Raw genomic sequence first — 25,736 nt, forward strand, 5'->3', positions numbered from 1 at the left:
CACAGCTGCCAATAATGTATGTATCGGAGGCATAGCAGTCCGCTTTATGACTGGGATCCTAATGGGATTAACTGAATTAAGCATTCATAAGGGTTTGGTCTAGCAATCACAATGCCGGTCTGATTACCAAGAACTCTAAAATACAAATCTCTGCACTGATACAAATACACATTCTTTTTGCAGATTTGGGCAATTCTTAGCCTATGTGCCTCAGTTTCCCCATTACTAAAATGAGGATAATACATTTACTTTTCTAACTTACAAGATTGTTGTGAGGATGAATCAAAGTCTTCGAAGTGCTTACTCCTGTATCTACAGTAGGGTTTGTTGTTGTTGAAACACCACATACACATGGGTGAACCAGTTCACAATAGCTGGTAACTATTCCGTAAAGTATGTTTTGAAAATTTTTTCAAAATCCTATTATAACAGAGGCTGCTAGCACAGCTAAAATTAGGTTTGTCAGGTTTCCTTGTACCTATCCAGTTAAAAAAATGCAAACACTAAAAATTGGTTTAGACTACATTTGAGTTTTGGAAACAAAATACTAAGGATGCCTAGTACTCAAAAGCTCAAAGCAGCTCCTTTTTTACTTAAAAAAAAAAAAAGGATTTTCAGTCATCAGGACAAAAGTGCAAACTAAAAGCATACAAAAGCAGAAAAAATTATAGCCACATTTCAGGTACTTTAATTTGGCTTTGACTGTTTACAATAATCTAATAGCAACAGATTTAAAAAACAAAATTGTGGAAAATTATTGAAAATATAAATAGATTGACTCACAAAAGTTCCAACCTGTGCTAATGTAGAATAAATGAGATAAGAACGGCCATACTGGGGTCAGACCAAAGGTTCATCTAGCCCAGTATCCTGTCTTCCGACAGTGGCCAGTGCCAGGTTCCCCAGAGGGAATGAACAGAACAGGGAATCATCAAGTGGCCATCCCGTCGCCCATTCCCAGCTTCTGGCAAACAGAGGCTAAGAACACCATTCCTGTCCATCCTGGCTAATAGGTGAGAATTACTTAGCCACACTGGGTTTTTCAGGTCAATTATATCCTAAATGGCTCGGAGAAGATCTCAGAGATTCTGCAGCTTCTTGCCTTACAGGCAGTGATGAGCTGCCAAAAACTTAACAACCGGTTCCCTATAAAAAGTTGTGGTTTAAGGGATGTGCCACAGCATGTATTTTTTGTACCAGCAGGGTTATCATACGTCCGTATTTTCCCGGGAGTGACGATTTAAGAACCAAAAATTATGACATGTATATTAACCCTACCTAAAGTTCTTTTTTAAAAAGATGGGCCTGAACTAGAAATGCGCTCCATTTCACATGTGTGGATTCCTGCCACTCCCTGGTGGTGTGCTAGGGTGACCAGATGTCCCAATTTTATTGGGACAATCCCGATTTTGGGGTCTTTTTCTTATATAGGCTCCTATTACCCCTCACCCCCGTCCTGATTTTTCACACTTGCTGTCTGGTTGTGCACGTGTGGGTCCCCGCTGCTCCCTGCCCCCCTCATTGAAGCAGGTGTGCAGGGTTCTGCCCTGGGAACTGCAGGGCAACAGTGGATGTGGGGCCAGCTGAAGACAGGGGGTGCGGGGCTGGCTGCAGGCAGGACAGGGGGATGCGGAGCTGGCTGGAGACAGAAGGGTGCGGGGTTGGCTAGAGGCAAGGGGGTCTGGGGCTGGCTGGAGGCAGGGCAGGGGCTGACTGGAGGTAGGGGCTGGCTGGCTTTGGGCAGAGCTGCAGGAGGCTGCGGCAGGGGTTGGCTGGAGACGGGGGGGGGGGGTGTGTGGCAGGGGCTGGCTGGAGACAGGGTAGGGGGTGTGGCAGGGGCTGGCTGGAGACAGGAAGGGCTGGAGGCAGGGCAGGGGGTGCGGCAGGGGCTGGCTGCAGGCAGGGGGACCAGGGGGTGGCTGGGGGCAGGGGCTGGCTGGAGACAGGGCAGGGGGTGCGGCAGGGGCTGGCTGGAGGCAGGGGGTGCGGCAGGGGGTGGCTGGAGGCAGGGGGTGTGTGGGTGGTTGGGGGCAGGATGCGGGGAGGGGGTGCAGGGGTGGCTGGATACGGGGGCTGGCTGCGGGCAGGGGGTGGCTGGATACGGGGGCTGGCTGCGGGCAGGGGGTGCAGGGGGTGGCTGGGGGCAGCTGGAGATGGGGGCTGGCTGCGGGCAGGGGGTGGCTGGATACGGGGGCTGGCTGCGGGCAGGGGGTGCAGGGGCTGGCTGCGGGGATAGCTGGAGATGGGGGCTGGCTGCGGGGATAGCTGGAGATGGGGGCTGGCTGCGGGCAGGGGGTCCAGGGGGTGGCTGGGGGCAGGGGGTGCGGGGGTGGCTGGAGACGGGGGCTGGCTGCGGGCAGGGGGTGCAGGGGTGGCTGGAGACGGGGGCTGGCTGTGGGGGTAGCTGGAGACGGGGGCTGGCTGTGGGCAGGGGGTGCAGGGGGTGGCTGGAGACGGGGGCTGGCTGCGGGCAGGGGGTCCAGGGGGTGGCTGGGGGCAGGGGGTGGCTGGAGACGGGGGCTGCCTGCGGGCAGGGGGTCCAGGGGGTGGCTGCGGGCAGGGGGTCCAGGGGGTGGCTGGAGACGGGGGCTGGCTGCGGGCAGGGGGTGGCTGCGGGCAGGGGGTCCAGGGGGTGGCTGCGGGCAGGGGGTGCAGGGGGTGGCTGGAGATGGGGGCTGGCTGCGGGCAGGGGGTGCAGGGGGTGGCTGGAGACGGGGGGTGGCTGCGGGCAGGGGGTGCAGGGGGTGGTTGAGGGCAGGGGGTGCAGGGGTGGCTGGAGACGGGGGCTGGCTGCGGGCAGGGGGTGGCTGCGGGCAGGGGGTGCAGGGGGTGGTTGAGGGCAGGGGGTGCAGGGGTGGCTGGAGACGGGGGCTGGCTGCGGGCAGGGTGGTGGGTGCTCACGGGGAGAGCGGCTCGGAGCAGCCCGAGCAGCAGGACGCAGCCCAGGCCCAGCAGAGCAGCCGGGGACCCAGGGCCAGGGGAGCAGCCGCAGCAGCACCAGGGCTCGTGCCCAGGGCCAGCCCACATGGCGCGCACAGCGCAGCGCCCCCGGCGGCCGGAGGAGGAATTACATCACTTCTCGGCCGGAGCCCATCAAAGCCTCAGCAGTGAACAACTGGATCTAAAACTGCTTCAAAATTTAACCACCGGTTCGTGCGAATCGGTACGAACTGGCTCCAGCTCACCACTGATTACAGGTACTTCTGGTCACTAAAACATACTCAGGAATTGTTTGCAAGAAAGAGAAACAAATGGCATAAGTAAATAACTTTTTTTTTTTTTTAAAAGAAGTTAGACTATATACATTGCAAGTAGATTTACAGTCTAGTTTTACAACATACTGCTCTCAGCTGAAAGTGGCTCCAGTCCCCACCATGAGAATTTTATGATTAGAGTTTCAACATGTGGATTTCCAAAATATAGATTTCAGTTAACATCCTCCTGAATCTAGAACCTTCAGGATTTTTAAAAGGTTTAAGTTATGCTCAAAGTTCAAGTCAATCTAATGAATTCTTAAAAAATATAAAACCTTGCTGTTCACCTTTATAAAAGACCATTTATAATTTGTAAAACTACATATGGATTTGAATAATGATTTAAGATATTTTATCTTCATTTTTAAATCTGCATTTCAATTCCCTTTAAAGACACTGTAGAGCTAGTTACTGTCACTATAATCCCACCATCTGAAATCTATTTCCCCCCCTTTTTCTTGTTTTGGAGAGGGCTGAAGCAGAGAAACAGGCTCTACAGATTTTCATTGGCCCTCAGGTAATGTCCCTGCTGCATACTTTAATAGACAGCCATTTCTGCCCACAGGAGAATAAGAATAGTCCCTTTTCAATTACACAAGTCAATTAGGCTCTGTGATGAGGGGGTCTCAAAAGAATATCCTGCAAGCTTGTTCACAGCTAAACAGAAGGGCATGACCACTCACATCATTTCCCAAGATATCTGGTTGGAAAGAAGGAAAAAAAATAATACTGCCACCTCCTCACCTCCTCACATTTGTCAGTATTACATATTATATATATATATATATATATTAATATATTATATATAAAAATAAAAATATAAAGGAACTGAGAAGAGGCAGGGAGAGGAAGCATACTATGCAACTTAAATCTAGCAGCTGCAACTGATTGTGCTGTTGTAGTTAAGGTTGTATTCAGCATATTTATCATATATGGTAAATTCTACTTTCACAGGCTTATATAATAGTCATAACAAATCACACCAGGTACAAAAGTAATTTCTTATAAAAGAAATCAGTCAAAGTAGGTAAGAGGTTTTTTTTTTATTTAAAAAACAAAACAAAACCCCACAATAGCTTGAATATTTGCATACACAAATTGCTCTGATTAAATCATAAAGAAGGAGTCCCTCTGCCCCAGCATATTAAACTGCATAGATTTAGATTAAATGTAAACATTCTATAATCACTCTACTAGTGTAATCATTTCTTTAATTTGGAAAACTGAAAGAGTGGCTACAGTTCACAAGCAGTAGTTCCTTTAAGTATATTAGATGTTCCTTCATATGCATACTAGATATGTTTATAGAAAGGCCATAAAATAATCAACAGCAAACATTATAGTAGCATTTGCATGTTCATTTCTCCAGAGTCTGGCACTTCTTTAAAAGTATCACGATGCTTTGTTTCACAACCTTAGTTTTTTTATTTTTAACTAAAAAAGGGACACATCAGAAACTAATTCCACCAGCTTAACTTTGGGGACACGTTGTTCCATACCTCTGCTGAAAAGTTCCATTCTCACAAGCGGGCAGTACATACTGAAATTTACAAGAAACTTAGAAGACTAGAAGTTTTGCAGATTTCTCTCCCTTACCTGCTCACAAGAACTGGGCAGTCTGGCAGAATGTGTGACAGTACAGTGCAATGTGCACACCCTTGATTCCCAAACCCAGAATTCTGGATTTGCTGTATGTCACTTAGATAGAATCCAAACTTCTCAGCTATGTGGCAAACCTTGTTAAGGGTAGGTGCTGTCAGGTTCTTCAGAATCAGGAGAAAATTTATATAATGTTAGGCTCAACATCAGACCTGTCAATTTTGACAATGCCCTTTAAAATTACTGGGCTGTAAAAGCTAGCGTCTAAACAGTAATGTTATTTGAATTTAATTTTTGTATGCAGTATTCTACTGTATTTTGAAAATGTAATTACTGTAATGGATTACCAGCTTCTGTTCATAGTTCAATCTGCTCAGTTTGTTATATGCCATCGTACAACTCAGTATGTCTTCTTTTTAGTGACTCAGGCATGCATCTGGTGCTACCAATTTGTGCCTGTGCTACTCTTTGCTGCTTGGTTGGGGATGTCTTTGGAACAAGAAAAAGGTCAGTCTGTCAATGGGAGTTTTCATCTTTAACAGGGACCTCCACAGGCCTGAATTTCAACTTTTAACTGTGGTCTTGCACATAAGGGCTGGTCTACATATGGAGCTATTCCAGTATAACCGTTCTACTGTTCCAGTATAACTCCACGAGGGGACTCTCCTATCCTGGGACTAGCAAATCCACACATGGAGTTATTCCAGACTAACTACTGTGCTTGAAATTCACACCCTACCTTAATCTGAATGAACTTTCAAGTGCAACCAAGCCCTGAAGAAGAAAGAGAAACTAAATAGGTACACGTATGAGAGAGGTAGCCATGTTAGTCTGGACCCGTAAAAGCGGCAAAGAGTCCTCTGGCACCTTACAGACTAACAGACGTATTGTAGCATAAGCTTTCGTGGGTAAATACCCACTTCATCGGATGCAAGTCAGTTAGTCTATAAGGTGCTACTGGACTCTCTGCCGCTTAAATAGGTACAAATTATCCTAAATTCTGCTATACCATTTCTGGAATACATACTAGGTGGAAACAAAAAATGTTCAGATGTCATCAGCTCCATTTTTCAGGGGAGCTTGTAGGATGGGAGCTCTTAGGTGGATTTCTTTCAAATAAGGGGTCATTAAGGTTAGACTGATGTCATCTAAAAGCTAATTTTACAATTTTCAGGCAGGGCAGCATTATACAGTTTTACTTTTCTCTAATACAAGTTAGAGATTTTCAAATCCCAGAGAATCCCACATCAAATACTGGGAGGACAAGTTGTAAACAATGCCTTTACATCTGGTCTACTGCATAACTGTATAAAAACGTATGCAATAAAGATCAGGTAACTGTTCTACATATTTTCTGTACCTTCTTCCATTCACATCAAGACTTCAAAGTCCGCAGATTAATTTGTCATACATGGTTAAATTTATGTTCTGAAGATATATGACAATAGACTGTCTAATGTCCAGTTTATTCCTCAGGCAAATAGAGCAAGATCTCACTGCCTGCCCAAGGCAGTCTGAGCTTTAAATCCACGTTGTCTTGTTGAGATGGTATGATCCAATAAAGAACAAAGCCTGAATCTCGACGATCAGCAAGGTGGTGGAAGTAGCCCTCAGCTACAGCATCTGCAAGTGCCCAGATATGCCGCCGCCATAATAACGTAACCATTAAAATTACCCTGGCTAGTGATGCAGATACAAAGCACATTGCCATTTAACAACCTGCATGATCTGGCTGAAAATGCTTAAGAGCCCAAATAAGGGTTTTTTAAAACCAGAGGCAGAAGACAGCAATGCACTATTCAAAGTTCAGGTAAGGGTCGGGTGCCACCATGAAGCTATTGGATTACCTGCTTTCAAGGACAGAGCACTATGTATTTTGGAGAAGAGGAAGGGAAGAATAGTAATCCACAATTCACCAGTTTTGTCTTCCCAGAGGCTCTCTCTCTTTTGCTAATCCATCCTTTCGGCTGGTGAGAGCTCAATCTAGCTCCCTTTCCAACACGTCAACGCTGCTTTTCGGATTGGCCCGTTGGAAAGGAATGGTGTACAAGGCACAGGTGCTAAACAAGTGGGCCTGATTCTCAGTTACTCTAAGATACTTTTATGCTATTCTAGCAGCAGAAAGGGAGGTTTAAAATGGGGGAAAAACAGACCTCTGAGAATACCCCTGCTTAGAGGCCCTTCCTGGCCAGTGTAGAGTTGGCAGAAAGGCTCTCTACCAGCCCTGCTCCCTGGCATGGGGGATGAATCAGGAGCATGGATGGAGTGAACTGGTGTATGATTATTCTGTGTTTCAGCTTCAGAGTTTTTCTGACTTGTGTCAGGGGTCAGGCAGGCTCCTGCATGGCCTGAGAATACATGGCTTTTAGCCACCTTAACTACACACTTCCATGATTCCTCTTTCCACTTGACATAGAGAAAAGGAGTAACTCAAAAACAGTGCTGCTCTCTCCAGCTTGGGGCCCAAACAAATCCACACCAGCTAACAGACTATTCTCCTGAAGACCATCAGGCCGGCCTAGATATGAACCTTTAGCTGCTTAGGTGTGTACTGCGTCTGAAACAGAGCTGTAAAGTTTAATTTTTACTTTCACTAAATATTGGTGGCCTATGTTTTACTATTCAAGCTCAAAACAGATTGTGCACATAAGATAATCCAAACCTTCCTCTGTTCTCAGGGTGAAACAGACAGTGCTTTAAGAAGCTGGGGAGAGAGAAAAGATTAATCTACACCAAATAGCTCCACTACTCCTCATTATAGTAGCTGGGCAATTATGCAGTTTTCAGCATAAAGGCACCATGAAATTTCGGGGATTCCAAATTGATGGTCAGTAGTGACAGAGCGATGCCCAGGTGCAGGGGCTCTTGAACAAAGAAGTGTTTGTGATATCAGATGTAGATTGCTATGGAACTGCAAGCCTCAAAAACTCTATCTAATCTGAATGTACACTACTGGGACAGAAGGAATATCTGATTAGTGCAACAACAGTATGCACATTCTCACTAGCAGCAGTATTTTATGAGTACATAAATATATGTAACCAGGAAGGTTTTCACATTATATAGCTAAGCCACCCATTTCCTCCTGAAACAGTTCAAAGTGTGTCCATACTAGCCTCCTGGTTTGTGCAGGTCTCAAACAGTTCAATAACTATCTATCTGATTGTACCGTTTACCTTGCAATGACAGTCTGCAAACTTATACCATCCCCTACGGCTGCCTCCATTTCTTCAGAAATTGAGCTTTAAAAACCCTTCTGAATGCATAGAGGTCATGGTCCTGGCATCTACACTTCACCCTTTACAGTATTATAATACAGTTTGATCTAACTGCATGGATGTAACCAAACCTTGGTGTAACTGTTGCAGATCACTGACCTACAGCTAGCATTGGACAACATGGTAAAATATATAGTTTAGTTGGAACCTTACTGACAGCTTGAAAAAGCATCTGAATGAAATATTAGCTCTGAAGCCTAATGACAATTTGAATGTTCTCTGTTACCACTGAGCATTTTAACAGAGCTATGCAGCCACTATATTTCACTGCTTGGTTGGAAAGGGAAAACTTTCTCCTAGGCCTGTGGTGTATAACACCCTTGAGATTTTAGCAGTGGCAGTGGAATCTTGGGGAAGGCTCATTCTAGAGTTAGTTCTGTAAGGTTTATCACATAGGTATGTTACTTAAAGCTACTATTTGACTCTCAGTTGACAAAATATTTTCAGATACTTTAATATTAAACTTCAAAAGAGAATAGGAACCTTTGCTGGCAGCTGCAAGCTCTCTCATTACAGTTTCAGGAAGAAAGTTACTATTCTCACTTAGACTTGTTAATAAAAGCCCAAGAAATATGAAGGGGCTCGTAGCTAACGGATGAAGAGTCAAGATTTGTAAAATCAATGATTCAGAGACTTTAAAAAGTTCAAAAGAAAAGAAAAATGTTCAAGTTTACAGACTGCTTCTTCAGGATCAGCAGAAAACAAGAGGCCAAAGTCCAGATAGAATCTATTACTTACATACACAGACACCCACCCCCTCTCTTTGGGAAGATATCTTGTCTATTATTAATCTGAACAAATACATTCACTGTAATTACCCAGTATATTCAAACTTGCATTCCATAATGTACAAGGGTATTTCAAAGATAAAAGCCAGACATCAAGCACTGGTATTCTTCCCTCTGATAGTCCTCCTCTTGTAAACCTCAAAACTCATTTTTAGGCGTTTTGTAAAAGTACTGTGTACACCTACAGTGCTCTACAACTTCAAAAATAACAGCATCTAACATTTAAAGCAGCAGATTGTTTTAAGTACACCACCACCTCATGTATCTAAATAAAATGAGTGACAAGACAATAAATTTAGACTTATGGAGTATCAATTCCCTTTATGCACATCAAATAACTAGTTCAGCTAACTGTGGGTCAGACAAACAAGGTTACATATTCAGTATATTCTCTTCAATTCATAGATTTTGTATCTTAAACCTTTCTTAAAATCTTGTTAGTTCATCTTTAAAAATGTGCTAATCAACACTTCTACTGTAAATAGAATTGGCTACTTTATAATATTATTATTAAGGCTGAGAGACAAGGTCTCAAGACTGAATGGATTTTGAGGTAAGGGTTCCATTTGGTCTTTCATTCTTAGTGCTGTTAAGATGTTGTGTATCATGAATACAGTACTGTAATATTTAAGCAAAACAGTCTTGGACACTTACTTTGCCTCCTTTTGTGTGTTCAGTCAGTACCTTATTGATGCATTGAATAAGAATTTAAAATACCTCAAGTATAAATAGAATTTGGATGGCAATTTAAATTACAAGATACTGACTCACATAACCAATAAGAAAAGGGCAAGCTCGTGACTCAAAGCAATATGTACTCTCTCTCTCTCTCTAAATGTGGGTATTTTGGCAGGAGGAAAAGTCTGATAGATGTCTGAGAGAAAGGGAAAAACACATTTAAAAAAGGAACTTGCTAACTAGGGAGAATACTGTGCTGGAAAACCGTTTACCTCACTTAAGAAGAGATCGCTAACTTTTTTTGATTCACTATTCCTTTTTCATTGACGTGCCAGTACAAGCCTTACCTTTGCAGTGTCTGTGTAGCACATCTAATGCAGCAATGAGGAACTCGTGTGCATCCTGTTGCTCGTACCCTGCTAAATGCCTTGCATGCGTCCATACCAGGTGCAATAACCTATATGGAATGTGAGGAGATCGGTGCCCAGAGTAAAACTGCTCAAAGCAAAGAAAAGGACATGATTGTTAACATGATACACAGTCTCTGTGCATTTAGCCATAAAAGAAGTTAGTGACTGGAATTAGGCAACTGAAGCTGAATGAAACTTTACTTTTGACAGTCTTACACTGAACTGTTCAGGTGTGTTTTTTTGTTTTGTTTTTTTTTAAACAGACCCTCCAAGTAACTGGTTTGGGAACAGAATACATCGGACACATTTATTTAAGTTATAGGCACCTTTTATATTTTTCATTCTTGCAGCTTCCTGTTTTTGTGGTGATTAGCCTGCATTATGAGTAATGTCATATTGAGGACAGAAATGAACAGTACTCAAATCTGCCTACTCTGGATAGCATGCTGGAATCTCTAAAAATGTATTTGCTCTAGATTAAAGACATACCCAGACATTTAAGGAGTCAACAAGCATATTTGTATATTATACACTTACACAGAATTAGGGAAAAACAACAATAGTAGAGGCCACTGGAAAAAAAAATATCAATGTTTACTGTTAACTACCCCTAGACACCAATGTATGGTAATTGCTGGCGAGTAGTGGCCACTACACACTAAAGGTCTGTATATATAGGGAAATTTACTGAAATATACATACCAGTATGTCAAAGCAACATAAGCTAAACCAGAAAAAGGCATTTTTATTCCTGAGTAACAGTGTCCACATGGGAAGTTACACCGGTATAACTATACTGCTAATTATAGCGGCATAGTTTTCCTGGTAAATTTCCCCACATAGACAATCTCTGTGTCAAGAGTTCCTCCTGTAAATGTAAAAGTTCAATTCCAAATTTACTAACTGAAGTGACATTTCAAACAAGTGAAAAACGCATCGTTCGACCTCCCCTGCCCTTTGAAGAAACGTTCTCCATCAAGGGTGTCCTGCGAGGCCATGCTAACTGTTGACAAAACCTCATAAGTGACACTTCTGTTTATGACAGGTTTCAGAGTAGCATCCGATGAAGTGAGCTGTAGCTCACGAAAGCTTATGCTCTAATAAATTTGTTAGTCTCTAAGGTGCCACAAGTACTGCTATTTATGTTTGAGGTATATTTTTCAATAAAACTCTTCCATCACATAAAGAATATGCAGCAGATTAAAAAAAAAGTAGCGATGTGGGTTATTTCACTACAGTGGGGAGAAAAAAGAAAAGGAGTACTTCTGGCACCTTAGGGACTCACAAATTTATTTGAGCATAAGCTTTCGTGAGCTACAGCTCACTTCATCGGATGCATTTGGTGAGAAGTTTTTTTTTAATCATTATTTCTGGGTTTCTCTTTGCTCTTTTCCTGTGAGCTTTTTCACACCAGTAAAATTGCAAAAACTCTGCTGCAAAGCTGGCTAGAGGAATTGTACAGTCTCTTTTGGGGTTAGCTGTAGGTGAAATGTAGTCAAGATTATTTTTTCACTAGTCCTCATTTCTGTATAAAGCTCTGTAGTCTTTTGTCAAATTTCTCTGCAAATAAAGTTCTTTTCTTCTATAAGCCCCTATTTTTTCCAACAAGGAACTATACCACTACAGCCCAACAATGCAAAAAACCCTTCTATAAATAAAAGGATCAATAGGTAACTCTGATGCCAACAAGAATGACACCAGGAGACTGGAGCGGTAATTGAAATCTGCTGATGCAGCTACTGCTCAATATTATTCAGGAAACTGCAGCAATAAAACTTCTCTGTTCTGTCACTCCTTGCAATTAGTCTCAGAGCTCTCTGGTCATTTTAACCAAGAGCACTCTCCATAATTACTCCACTGCAGACACTAGACCTGCCAGCAGATTTTACATTCTTTTAGTGCTTCATTAGGATGAAAGGAATCTAAAAGAAACTATCAAATTATTGGCTATTACCATATGGAAACTGGAAACACACCCAATCATAGTACTGTTAAATATATAGTACAAAAGCACCACTCATACCATATTTAGTAAGAGTCCCTATGCCTTTTTACTTAGCAAATTTTTACTACTTACAGACAAGGACGCTGGAACAATCTGTATAGTGGGGGTGCTGAAAGCCATTGAACCAAACTGTAAATCCTATATATAATGGAAACCACTTCAAGCCAGGGTGACCAGATGTCCCATTTTTAAGCCCTCCTACAGGTGTCCTGACTTTTTCTTAAAAATGGGCAAATTGTCCCGAATTTTCTGTCATCCTCCCATACCAGTACTAGTGGGTCCTGCTGCTGGCAGGATCCCTGCTCGCCAGCTGCACACCCACTAGCAGTGAGTGGGGGGCTCCAGTGGCTGACAATGGGGGTGGGTGTGCAAGGCTGGTGGTGGGGCAAAGATACAGCATGTGGGGCTGGTTGCTCCCCCTGCTGGTTGGTCAGTGCAGCCCCTGCTGAGTGCTAGCTCTCGGCCAGCAGGGCCCCGCCCCCCATCCTGTTTCCAGCTGGCTCTGGCTGCACGCTGCGTTGGCTGGTGAATGTGGCCAGGCGCCAGACAGTGGCCAGTTATGTGTTGCCTCTGTTACCCACCCACCAGCCCTTTATGTGCTCCCCCTACTGCTCTCCTCTCCCTGCTTTGCCCCTTCACCCCCCAAGTCCTGCTGCTCCTCCATAGCCCACCTGGCGCGGCATGTCCCACTCCCAGCGCTGTGCAGAGAACCAGCCCCTGGTTGGAGCACTCAGCTCACCCACAGCCTGGCTCACCTTCCCCTATGGCTGGGCTGGTGCCCTGGGAAAACCCTCTGGCCTGGGCGCATGTGCCTAAACCTCACACAGCGCTGGCACGGGGAACACTCCGCCCCTCAGCTAAGCTCTGGAGTGGTGGTCGGTGAGCGATTTTCAGACTGTTCCTGTCCCGAACCTGCAGGCTCCACAGAAACTTCTGGGGCAGGGGCTTAGCACCCTCTTCACCCACCCCCACCCCCTGGGTCCTGCCTCCAGGGAGCACGGGGCTGCTTCGTCCCCTAGACACCCTCCCCTGCTGAGTCAGCTCTCTGGCCAGCCGAGGTTGCTGAAGCCCCTGCAGTCAGGTTCCCTGGGCCCTGGTGCACAACACGGGCTTAACCCCTTCCTGCCCACACTTAAGCTGGAGGCGGCTGGGTAATGTAGGTGGCCAACAACAGCCTGGAGGTGTTAGCTGCCTTTCGGCACTATGCGGGCAGGAAGGGACATGCTGCTTCCAACCACATGCTGCGCGGGGAGGGGGGAGAAGGAGGGAGGAATAGGAGAAGAGCTCTGAAAAGACACTGGCCACCCCCCTCCTCCCCTGCAGCTGGAAGCAGCTCCTGTCCCTTCCCTCCCACATGGTGCCAAAAGGCTGCTACTGGCCATATTCTGGCGTGAATCCTGGCACAAATCTGGGAAGGGGGGCATGTGATTCTGCATGCTCCTCAACATGTGCTACCTCGGGAAGATGTGGCGCCAGGTACCAGGAGAGGCGGGTCAGTCACGGGGACCCAGCCAGGAATGGAGGGCGAAGAGCACCAGGCAGGGAGGGTCACTCCCCCATGTGAGAGAGAGAGAGAGAGTGTGTGTGTGTGTGTGTAGGGGGGTAGGAGTGTGTGTGTCACCCCCTCCCTGTGTGAGCCCATAAGCCTTAAAGATAAGAAGGTAAATAAAAAGAATCCAACTACGCAGTATTTCTTTTTAACAGGGACTCAGTCAACTTGATGTTAATTTGAATGTTTGTACTGCATAGTTCGGATTGATTGCTGTTGAACATGCCTGAATACGAGTAATTTTACCAGGTGTCCCACATTCAGCACAGGGAAACATGGTCACCCTACTTCAAGCCAGGGAGTGCGACACCACCTCCCCGGACACTTAGTTCCAGCACCTATGCTTACAGACTACCAATGTAAGTACAATTCTATAGGCATATTACCTTTTTGAAATAGAAACAAATCAACCAATGCCAATACAGATTTAGAAGGATCAGACTAATTGCATCTTCAACTGTGGTAAATATATAAAATATATTTTTTTCTAATTTTATAGTGTGCTTACCAAAAAAATGTCGATGCAAGTGACAAAGTGTTGTCCCCATGTTAACTGAATTGTTCTCCAACCTACAAAGACCACTGTGTCCCGCTCCATGTTGAGAAATAGAAACATAGTTGTGCTTCTAAACCTTGAGCTCATTGGAATATAATTTGTGTGCTTATATCTAAGGACTAAAAGAATCTCACTAAGGGAAAACTACTAAAAATTTTTTTCAATCAATATTTAAAGTGTTAGTATTATTGTATATTTAATACTTGGTATTTTAAAGTTTTGTCATTACCGATTTTTAATTATAAATACTGTAAGGCTCTCTAGTGCTTCAAGTATTTCAGGAGACTCTACTGTAAAGCAGAATACGGAAAAGTTACTTTTCTGCATACAAACATATGCAGGCATTTAGTTCTAGAGCTCAAACACTACAAAGAGCTAACAGAGCATACCAGGTACAAGGCATGCTTATAAGCACACACTGATTTCTTCTGCACTTTTGAAGGTGACTAACAAAAATGCTAGGTTATGGCTTTTTTGCCTCTTTGTGATGTATAAAACGGCCTAAAAGATTGTACATTTTTTCCAAAAACCTTCAAAAATCTGCTCATTTATTCGCTTTGAAATATCAAGAATGTCAAGTCTGATCTTCCCTAGTTTTATTGGCGAACACTTTGGGGGTCTCAGAGATGTGTATTGTGGGTTTTCCATAGACCTCAACTCAAGGGGTAGAAGTGCACAATCCTTAACAGAGACATCTATTTCTTCCAAATGTTTGTGGGCTGAGGTGTCCATTTTTAAATATGCCCTGCCCTAGTATTTTTACACTGGCTCATGGCTACTTCTAGCAGTAATGTATATAGGATTTCTACATTTCATCATACACGTTTTACACAATTAGTACTCAGTAGCAATATACAGCAACCTCGACTCATCGGACAGAGCTAGAACAGGTAAGACCCCACAGGCTATACCACTGCAGGGATGCTCTTCTCCCATCAAAAATGGATGGGGGGAGGTGTTCCAGCTATGGGAATAAACAAAAGTACTTGAGCAATCTTGCATACATACCAAATTAACATTCTTGCTGCAAGTAAGAGTTCTTATAGGCCTAACTCCTGTTTTGGACTCTATTAAAACTGGAAAAATTAAAAGTTTCACTTATGAATTATTTTTCAACTTAATAACCTTAAATAGACAGGAAGTCTACAGTGGAGGATCAGGGAAGAATATGTTTTGGCTTCTAATACAAATATCTATCCTAGGTCCCTTAACACTCAGTAATGTTTCATGCAACTTGGAAGATCCCAATTTCACAAGCATAGATATAAATTCTATACCTGTTTCAGATGCAATAATTTATTATGGTTTATTGAATGGGCACAAGTTCCATGGAACTTTACTGAGTATGGAACTTTAAGGATTGTGAGGCGTTTCTACTGTATAAATCTATACAGATGCTTTGCTGAGCATGTGGTATTAATTCTTCTTTCTACTTTTCTTTAACTCTTGACTTTATATAAACATTGCTTAGACTCAAATAGAGGACAATACTGTATGTGCCCAGTAAAGCCTAAGTCTGTGATGTTTAGCATAAAGGCCTTCAGGTACTTTTTCTTCCCTTTGTGCAGGTTTCAACCAGAATTTACTTACTTTTATTTTCTACATAAACCATTTCAACAAGGCCTAACATCTTACACACTGAAGTAATAAATCTTCTCATTCTCCTTTTTCCTGTGCGTCTCTGTTTCTAGACTCTCCCTACCTAGTTGTACTGTATTCTTTTGCAGACTCACAGGGGTGGGTAATGACAGGAAAAGAGAAGGCTTTGTTCTTTACATTGTGTGAGTGCATGCGCCACAACCTGCAATATCCCCAGGTGTTCCTGCTATTCCAGTCACATAGTAGTTGGAGAGACACCCTGCTAATCATGCCATATTGCAAAGTCATCTGTAAAGTGAATAAATATCCCTTAGGGACTAGACCATCACTGAACTCATTTTCATTGGTAAACCCAAAGTAAATACTAGTGAAAAGCCATTAAGCTAACTAGCTCAATTAACAAAAAGAAAAGGAGTACTTGTGGCACCTTAGAGACTAACAAATTTATTAGAGCATAAGCTTTCGTGAGCTACAGCTCACTTCATCGGATGCATTTCGATGCATCCGATGAAGTGAGCTGTAGCTCACGAAAGCTTATGCTCTAATAAATTTGTTAGTCTCTAAGGTGCCACAAGTACTCCTTTTCTTTTTGCGAATACAGACTAACACGGCTGCTACTCTGAAACCTGTCATAGCTCAATTAACAGATTCTATACATTTTCAGTCTTGATTTTTATAAAATCCAGTTTCAACTATATTGACCATTCCCAAATCCTTTTTATTTTCCCGGCTATGCAGTACAACTGGTTTCATTACATTATTATTTTCACTGAGAGGTAAACTGCATGAGCTAAAATGTTAATAGATGCAATTATACATTTTAAAAACAAACACCAGAAATTTGATGCTGAAATATTTGCAAAGCTGCACCTAGCGAATTTACAGGGAAAGAACTATTCCCTTGATGTAAGCAGTGACAAACAACTGACACCTTCATTGCTCACCATCACTCTATTTCAACCAGAAGGAACTTGTCACTTCCAAACATGTAAATGCAGTGGACGTTTATCATGGAGAAACCACTGGTACAACCTACGCAACTGATCCTAAACTGGAAAGCAGAACAACATTATTTTTTTATGGAACACAATTGGCAAAATTCACTCTGATTTTCAAATGGCAGATCTCACTTTTTTTTAGTTTTCTAAGCTGAATTTATTTGCATGCTCTCACTAGAGTCCCTGGCATTCCATTTGGATAAGATCATGCCTTCAAGAAAGGGGGGTGGAGGAGGGATAAAATTAACCCTTGCCCTGATTATCTGACATTTAATAAGATGGCTTGAGACAACTACATCAATTAACCCCCAAGGGAAAGTCAGGTAAAAACCAAATCACACTGAAAACCAGAGATAGAATTTGAACTGCAGTTGCCCTGGTAATTAAATTACAAAAGATTCCTTCATAAGAGTCACACCACTGAATCTCTATTGGTTAGCCCGCCCTGATCACTGGAAATGCAACAAGAGGGCTCCTTTCTGTATAATTAGCGAGGGGACTGGAAATAAGCAGTTTAGTGCATAATTATAAGACATTAGATGGAAATGTGGGTGTGCAGAAATTGAAAATGCTCCCATGGGGAAAAAGGGACTTCTAATAAAAATGCTGAGAGATTTATCAAATGTAGCTAATAATATAATATTTAATATTCACAAACAGGAGGAAGTATTCTGGAGTTGGGTAATCAACAGCACAGTTTTGCTTCTGAGGGACTGGGTGTTAAATTTTTACTTCTAGGTAGTTGTGTGGTAATTCTCTCTCCCATATCACTTACAGTATCCCTCCCCAACATTAGACTCTTACAATAACCTAAATATCTCAACATGACGTATAAAGATGGACACAGATCACTGCAGTCCTGTCTCTACAATCTGGTATTTTAAACAGCTGCAATTCTATACTTGTTCATGGTATCATAAGCCTCACAATATGAATTACACAAGAATCGGTGAAAACACAGGTATGGATTTTGATTGGAGGAAAATGTAGGCTGAGATTTTCAAAACTGTCTGTGGAATTTAGAAGCATAATCCACACTGAAATTGATGCAAGTTGTGCACTTAAATCCTCTTCAGGACTGGGACAGTTTTGTTGTTCTGGGTTTGTACAATGCCTAGCACAATGGGGTCCAGCTCCAAGAATGGAGCTCCTGTACACTACACCAACACAAATAATAAATCACCATCCCCAGCTCCCCAGGCAGCTTTTGCAATCTCACCCTCAATTCATGATATGGTAGTAATTTCCCCCTTCTCCACCCACTCTTTTTTAAAAGGATGGTAGTGCTAACAGACCATCCAAATTATTACAAGACAATGGGATGACATAACGTTTATATCAATCTGATGAAGGCACATCAAGATGACTGTAGATGATATTAGTACCTATATACTTGGCTTTTTACAATCAAACAGACAGCCTATAGAAATTGGTATTTCCACTCAGTGCCTGGAATACTTACCTATGCAGAATGGTATCCCCTGCCCTTGCTATTCTGATTTACCACATCTAGTGTGAATTATCCTCAAGCTGCTACCTACAGGAGCACACTTTCCTTCCCTTCCCTCCCACCTTTAGTTCAGCATCCTCAGTAGTAAATCAGAAATGAACCCACATACAAGTAGTTTAATATGTAATTAATGTTTGTAAAGCACTTTGAAAGTGTAAATTAGTATATATAAGTGTTAAGCACTATTTCAGAAACTAACAACTCCCTAGTAGAACACTAAAAAAAAAAAAAAAAAAAAAAAAAGGACTTCACTTCACCACACAAGATTGACTGATCTACAATAAACAGGAGAGTTATCTTTGGCGAACTGAAACCTACTGAATAGCAGTAAGTAGATTTTAGGTGTGCCTGGACTTCTATGCCATGAAATATAAACATATACTAAAATACACTCTGCATACAGACATTATTTCGAAGCAACATGCACCTACCTTGTAACAGCATAAACTACACTTTTAACCAAGGAAAGAACAGTTATGTGCGTTTCTTTTGCTTACCATGAAGGCAGGTCTCTCATGAAGGGGTAAAAAGCACAGGGCAGATAAAGAAAGTTCATCTTAAAACTAAAATCAAAGTCACCTACAATCCTGTCATGTGGCCTTATATTTCTGAGTCAGAAATAAGAGTGCAACAGTACCTTCAACACAGTGATTCACAAAGTAAAAATCTTTCAATGTCTATCATGCAGCAAAAGCCTACAGAGAGGAGGTGGAAACTTCAGAAAGGTATACTGCAAAACCAGGTATTCTTGCTGAACAAAGGGAAAGAGTATATGTACAAAAGGGACTGGCCTTTGTTTTTGCTGCTGGGTGCTCCTTTGCGCGCCCTCCTCCCCCCATGCAAGTGGTGAGAGGGGTCTTGGGAGAAGAGGCTGGACGGGGGAAGTCTCTGGGGGAAGAGGCCGAGCAGGGGTGGAGCCCACAAAAGATTCATCTGGCCCTGTGGGTGCTGAGCACTGGATATTTTTTTCGGTGGGTGCTTGAACCCCAGAGCACCCATGGAGTTGGCGCCTATGCATGTACACAGTATACATACTGTACCAACATGGTTGCTTCCGATTATCCTCCTGCAATTAGCGTGTTTTGGTATAGGAGAAGCTAGCAAATTTTTTTTAAAGGAAAGAACACACACAATTAAGATCCTTACAGTATTTACACTACCTAATGTAACCCAGTGCCTTAAACTACAATGGTACATACTGTAGTTTCGCTCACTCTCCTCTCCGCCTGTTACAGATTCCTCAGTTAGACCTTGGACCTTATAAATAAGATGCACTCTTTCAGCTTTAACAGTGATCTTACGAGTTTTCGTACTGGGTCCTTACTCAGACAACTCCAGATGACTTCAGTAGCTGCTTTGCCCGAATAAGGACCGCAGGACTGCACTCAATTATTCGTTGACAATAAATTCACATTCCTTTTTATCACTGTATTTTGCCATCTGATAATGTCAATAGAATTTATTTATGATGCCTCTCTGCATAAGAAGAGTTGTGGAAAATTACAGGGTGCTGCTGTAGTGGTGAACAGCACTCACCTCCTGAAAAAGCGTAGACATTTCACAGACCAGACATGAGCTGGGACTTTGCATTTCACATTTGTGCCTGTCGGAGAGGAAGAAATCTCGCAGTAGTGGAGTGTGGGTAAGTGCTTGGACAATACAGTTCATAAAACATGTGTTCCCAAGATTGATTAGCCCTCGTAGACCTATAAAGACAGAAAGGGAAGGGGAAATGTAAGTACTGCTGAGTTAAAAAAACAAAACTGAGCATTTCAGTCATTTGCATCTTTTGATATATTCAAAACACTGCCCCCCCAACATCTTAGAAGATTTTATATCCTGTAAGAATTTATGACTAATTCAGCCAGCAGTAAACCAGAAAGTGCTACAAGTTTACAACATTTTTTTGCAATGCGGGTTTTGTGAGGCTAGGGACAAAACAAAACCCCACAAACAGAAAACTGAATTGCCACTTGTGTTACTGATCAAAGAAGCTAATGGTTAAAGAGTATGGTAACAGGCATGCTCCGGACACCTAGAAAGACGTATTTTGTCAACATGCCATAATGCTGATCAACCGAAGCAAACAACAATATTCACAGATTAACACAAAAGATTTTCTTCATGTAGGGCACTAGGCCAAAAGATGCTTTTGTAATTTTATTATGCACCATTTTATCTTGCAATAACAATTTTCTTGTCCGAAACACGTCGTAGATCACCAGAAGGTGGTTGTTTTTCCTACCCCGCTGTGCAGATGAGGAGATGGTGCTGATGGTGGCAGACTGTACCCAAGTCATTAGGCCCAGTTTGTAACAGTGCTGACCTTACAGAGTTTGGGTGTCTGAACACAGCACCTTTAAATTCAGTAAAAGATTCTAAGGATGTTGCTACATAACTCAGCTCAAATAAAACACAAGTGAACATTAATTAACAGCACAGAGGTCTGGGTTCAACCCCACAGAAGCCACATGTGGTTAAGCCCTATAATGCCCAGAGGTAGTATCTTGTGCGTGAAAGCCAAGATGCTTAAAGAAAACACCCTTTGTTGCACACCATGAAGAGGCCACAAATGGGGAACACTTTTCAGTTGTTTGCAAAGCTCATTTGAGAAGAAAATCATGCTCAGCTCCTTGTGTTTGTCCCCAGGATTCTGACACAACCACCTCTATTAAGTAGTTATGAGCTGGAAAGAAAAGCATCATGAGGATGAACACGATTATTTTAAATATACAATGATCCTCAAAGACACTACCACAAAACAAGAAAAAATGAACTGGTAGATCCCTCCACACTACTGATATTAGTGACAGGTAAAATGAACGCAGTTCCTCTTGTGCAATATAAATGGAGCTATTGGAGCCACTGCAAACCCGAGAAGAAATGATCTGCCAGAACTGAAGAATTTTCCTGCCATTCCATAAAAAGACACCAGATGGCAATGCGGAGGTGATTAAAAATGCTGCAGTTCTCTTCCAATACACCAGATAGTGCTCAAAAAGCCTTTTAGCTTCCTTCACCAGGAGGGGCATGTGGTCCCGTTGCTAGGTTACTGTAGACATTACTGCGTTGAACTGCATATTGAATTTAGGTGATGGATACACAGCTCTCCTAAATCATCCCTACAGCAAGCAATATGACACTGCCCTGCCCCTCCAGCATCCTGTTGCTTCTGTTTATTCTGTAGCACAGCACAAAGTTTTCCATTTACATTACAGTAATTTCTGCCGGGCAGGAAGAACACTGTAATCACTTGTTTTATCATCACGCTGGGAGGCAGAGCAGCTGAATGAGCCACATTAGCAATTTGTTAAATAGTTAATTTGTCGTAGCACACTGAAGTATAGCATGATGCTGCAAACAGCACAACAATCCTCTGACTAGCTCACACGTCTCTGTGCATCATGTCGAGATACAGAGATATTCATGCTGGGGTAAAAGTAATTGTCTTTGATCAACAGTGCTTTCCTAGCCCCTCCTGTTATCACTAGATTAGAACTAACTATTTACTGTACAATGACTGAGGCCTTGGGAAATCCCTGGTAGGGGATATTTAGCACTTGTCTGTCTGAGCAGCAATGCTTGTCTCAGCATGAGAAAGTCTCTTTCCATTTTCCCTTTCAAACATTAGCCCCTATAATTAGTGACAGAACTGAAACTAAGTCTGTGCTGTACGGAAGACTGTGACAGGATCCCCAGAGGCTCTATTTAGTAGAAAAAATGGTATTGCACCTAGGTATTTATATCCTATTACTTTTGTTTCTGGTGTCTGATTTAGTGCTCCCAAATAAGGGTAAACAGTATAGACAGCGTTTTTGAATTCATTTATTGAGCACTGTATATTACATGCCTCTGGCTGAACCTTGCTTTGCTATGATCACAGGCAGCACCTTCTTCAAGATGGTCACCAGAAGACAAGCTGCAGAATTCCCTATTCAGAAGGCTGGCTTGGTTACTCTCTACATGGTTGCACAAATTCTTTTGATGTCAGTTTTGCATGCGTCCGAACGTGGTGCTTCATATGGAGCCATAATAGCTTGACTGAGTTGAGATATGACGACCTGTAACACACACAGATAGTGCTGAAATTTAGCTATCCCTGACCCTAATGAACACTCTGCAAATGGGGATTTGTAGAAAAAGATGTGGACTTACTTGGCTGGGGTGCACACTCAGTGTAGCCCTCAGGCAGCAATGAATGTAGCAGCCACAGTATGATTTGAGTTGTTTTCTGAAAAGAAATAGTACAGTGCATTGAATGAGAGGTAAGATACTGCACCACAGATCAATGTTCTCCTGTAATGATTACAGCATCCTTACCTTGGAAAAACACTATCAAATTTTATGTACCTGGGGTCAACTGTGGCTGGGACTTGGTTCAAAATACTCCTATTTGTAATTCCTGAAAAAGAAAAAAATGATTTGTTGAAGATGTAACAGGCAGTGTAAAACGAAAGACTGTCTTAGTACAGAGATGCCTTATACTGTACCTGGGCCATTTAAAACAAAAAAAAAAAAAATACCAAAAAGAATCAAAGAAGGGCTTCTGCCTCTCCTTATAATCTGTCCCAAGAATTTTTGTGACTTGTTTTGTGATGTCTAAGCTGACTAAAATACATGGCAATATGATTACCATGCTTCATATCATTAGAAGAAGAATAAATCCAGAAACCTCTACTGCATCATCCCTTCTTGCTTGGGGCAACCATTCTTCATCATCAGTGTCTGACCATAGGACAGTGCCTGTAGGAAGGAGTGGATACATTTGTTAAGACTGCCCATGGTATTCAACTTTGAGCTAACATAACTGGCTGCTGTGTTGTGCAGACTCTTTGCTGTATTTTACAGTACCTTAGCTTTCTATGTTTCCATTCATGCTTGTGGTGCACTGTCTCTGGAGTGGACTTGAGAAATGCAGACATTGAAGATGTACAATACATATTACAGGCACAGACCTTTGTGTTCTGGGTGGTAAGCTCATTCTGTATAATGGCATTGATTTCCTTTTTAATCTTACTGTTGGAGAAAGGAAGAATTGGAAATAAATGAATAATACCACTGTGAAACAGGCATACTGCAATGCACAGTACAAATACAAACACAGGAAAAAAACTGTGTGGCCATTCTTCAGCACCATACAGCATGTCTCTCTTTTTAGTGGTCCGTTATATAATGGACAGGCGGGGTATGGATGAAGCTAGAAGCAGGGAAGCTAGAGCTGCAACACCTTGAGCATGGATTGTGCATCTGAGAAATGTATATATCCCTTTCCTTTGTTCTCAAAATTGTGTGGCTAACCACTTGCTTTATCTTAATAATCTGTAGTTCTTCACTCTTCTTCCAACAACATATTTTTTAAAAAATTGCTTGTTGAGAGACCTACAACATTGTGTTACTGTATACTTTGCAAGAATGTGTGGAGAATCAGAACACTGGTTGTTCATGCCCACATATACAGGCAACATAAAACAGCAAGGGTTTCACTACTGAAAGATCAGCAACTGTGCAGACCTGCACTGGGGTTGACAGCATTTGAAAGGAGGACCACAGCCAAAGCAATGCTATGAATCCACAAGCATTGCACATCAAATCAAGTCTTTAACATGCTTTCTGGTTAAGATACAATTTGTGACCATGATTCTTGATACCAATTTCTGGGCAGATATGTCAAGGCCAGAGGACAGGCCATCCTGACAAAGAGGTACCATGCTGAAACCTACAAGAAGCTCAAATTGGAGAGTCTGAAAGTTTGAAGTTTAAGTACAGGTCCCTGTGCAGTTACATTAGCATGAATAACTTAGTTCTCTGCCTGGCATCAGTGGCTTCTTGAAGCTCTTTCAAATAACTTTGGAAGCCAATACAAGTAAAGAAAGTGCCTGCAGAAATGCTTGAGATCCAAAGGTTATCCCTGAACATAAACAGGAGGACTTGGCAATGAAGGTTTCCAGAAAACACAATTGGCCACCCAAGATGGGCCTTCCAGACTACATCCAGGCAATGACAAGTGCAATATCATTACTATACATCTTCCTGATGCTCCATTTCAGGGACACTCTGCCCTACTACTTAGTACCAAAGAACTCACAGGCTTTCCTCTGCCACTCCCACCTCTTCCCCACACTGTGTTTGTTTCAGGTACGGACGATGTATTACCAGACCAGATAAGTGATCATGGACCTCAACCAGGCTTGAACGGAAGTGGAGGCTGAGGCACCTGTTATTATGTTCCACCATGCCAGCAGACATGTTATCTGTGCTAATGGTGGTTGATGCGATTAATGGGATAAAATCATTTTCACAGAATCTGAAGAGGGAATCAGTAAATCAGCGTGTGGTGTTTAAATGCAGCTTGTAATTATTAGAATTGGGAGCACTGGTTGTTGGGAGTTTGAAAGGACAGGGAACAGGAAAGGGGGGGAGGAGTTGAGGAGACGGAGTGAGAGCTATCGAGGATGCAGCAACAGCTTGGTAAAAAGGTTTCCACTTTAAAAATAAAGTCCTGTTGAAGTTTGTTAGTACTTTGCCTGTTTGCTACAACATTTTGGCCACGAGGATGGATCTTCTGCCTCTGAACCCACCTGCACCCTTTCTGCAAAACCCAAGTTAGCCTCCAATTGCTTTTACTGCTTGGATCCATATGTTTGAGACTTATCTGCTTGCAATCACTGCTACAGAGATTTCTGAAGTAAGAAAGCGTGCTCTGCTAATCCACTGCCTTGGAGCAGAAGGGCAGTGTATATTTTACACTTTTCCCCTTGCAGATGACAAATATGAGACTGCACTCACTGCATTAAAGAATCTTTTTGTGCCAAAAGTGAATGTAGTAGCTTATCGCTACAGATTTCGCCAGCGTGAGCAGACAACAGGGGAGACTATAATTTAGTATATTGCTTCCCTGAGGAGTCTGATTGTAACTTGTGACTTTGGGAATATGGCAGATGAGATGATCAGAGACCAGGTCATTAAGAAAACAAACAACCATGCTTCGTGTAAAAGAACGCTTACTTCTAGAACCAAAACTTACACTAAAAAAAGCAATAACCATTGCTCCTCAGATTGAGCCACCTATAGCTGGCGCCAAAATAATGAGTATGGATACAGGAGGCACAGTCCAGGCTGTGAGTCCTTTGCAGAAAAGCTCACTATAGCAGTAGACAAACGATTACAAGAGGAAAACTAATGGAAAACCACCGAATCAGCAAATTCAAAATACAGTAAAAGCATGCTTTCGCTATGGATCCCCACAACACTTTGCAAGCTATACAGGATGTCCGGCAAAAGTAGCTCAGTGCAATCATTGCAAAAATATTGGGCATTTTGCTAAAGTATGTTGCAGCAGCCAGTTCAATCAACAGGTGCATGCAGTTACAATACCAGATGTTACTGTGCTGAGTGTGGACAAAAGCACTACTGCACATATTTCAGAACAAATAAAGTGCACTGTAAATGTTTCTGCCATACCCTCAGGCACACTCTATTCAGCTAATGTTGGACACTGGCTCAGCAGTATCT

At 42.6% G+C, this 25,736-nt stretch overlaps 1 protein-coding gene across 8 annotated transcripts in view; it reads right to left on the reverse strand.

The window, feature by feature from the left end:
- USP22 (ubiquitin specific peptidase 22) overlaps positions 1–25,736 on the reverse strand; it is a 188,671-nt gene that overhangs the window by 15,173 nt on the left and 147,762 nt on the right. For all 8 annotated transcript variants that reach the window (XR_006274714.1, XM_043493716.1, XM_038418521.2 and 5 more), the window contains 2 exons: positions 19,761–19,930; positions 9,945–10,092 (listed from right to left, as the gene is read on the reverse strand). Coding sequence is in view for 7 of the 8 variants with exons in the window: in XM_043493716.1 (XP_043349651.1) it covers positions 9,945–10,092; positions 19,761–19,930 (318 nt within the window). In the remaining variant the exon portion in view is untranslated. The remainder of the gene's footprint in view (positions 1–9,944; positions 10,093–19,760; positions 19,931–25,736) is intronic.

The sequence above is a fragment of the Dermochelys coriacea genome, chromosome 10 (assembly GCF_009764565.3).
Source record: "Dermochelys coriacea isolate rDerCor1 chromosome 10, rDerCor1.pri.v4, whole genome shotgun sequence".
NCBI classification, from domain to species: domain Eukaryota; kingdom Metazoa; phylum Chordata; order Testudines; family Dermochelyidae; genus Dermochelys; species Dermochelys coriacea.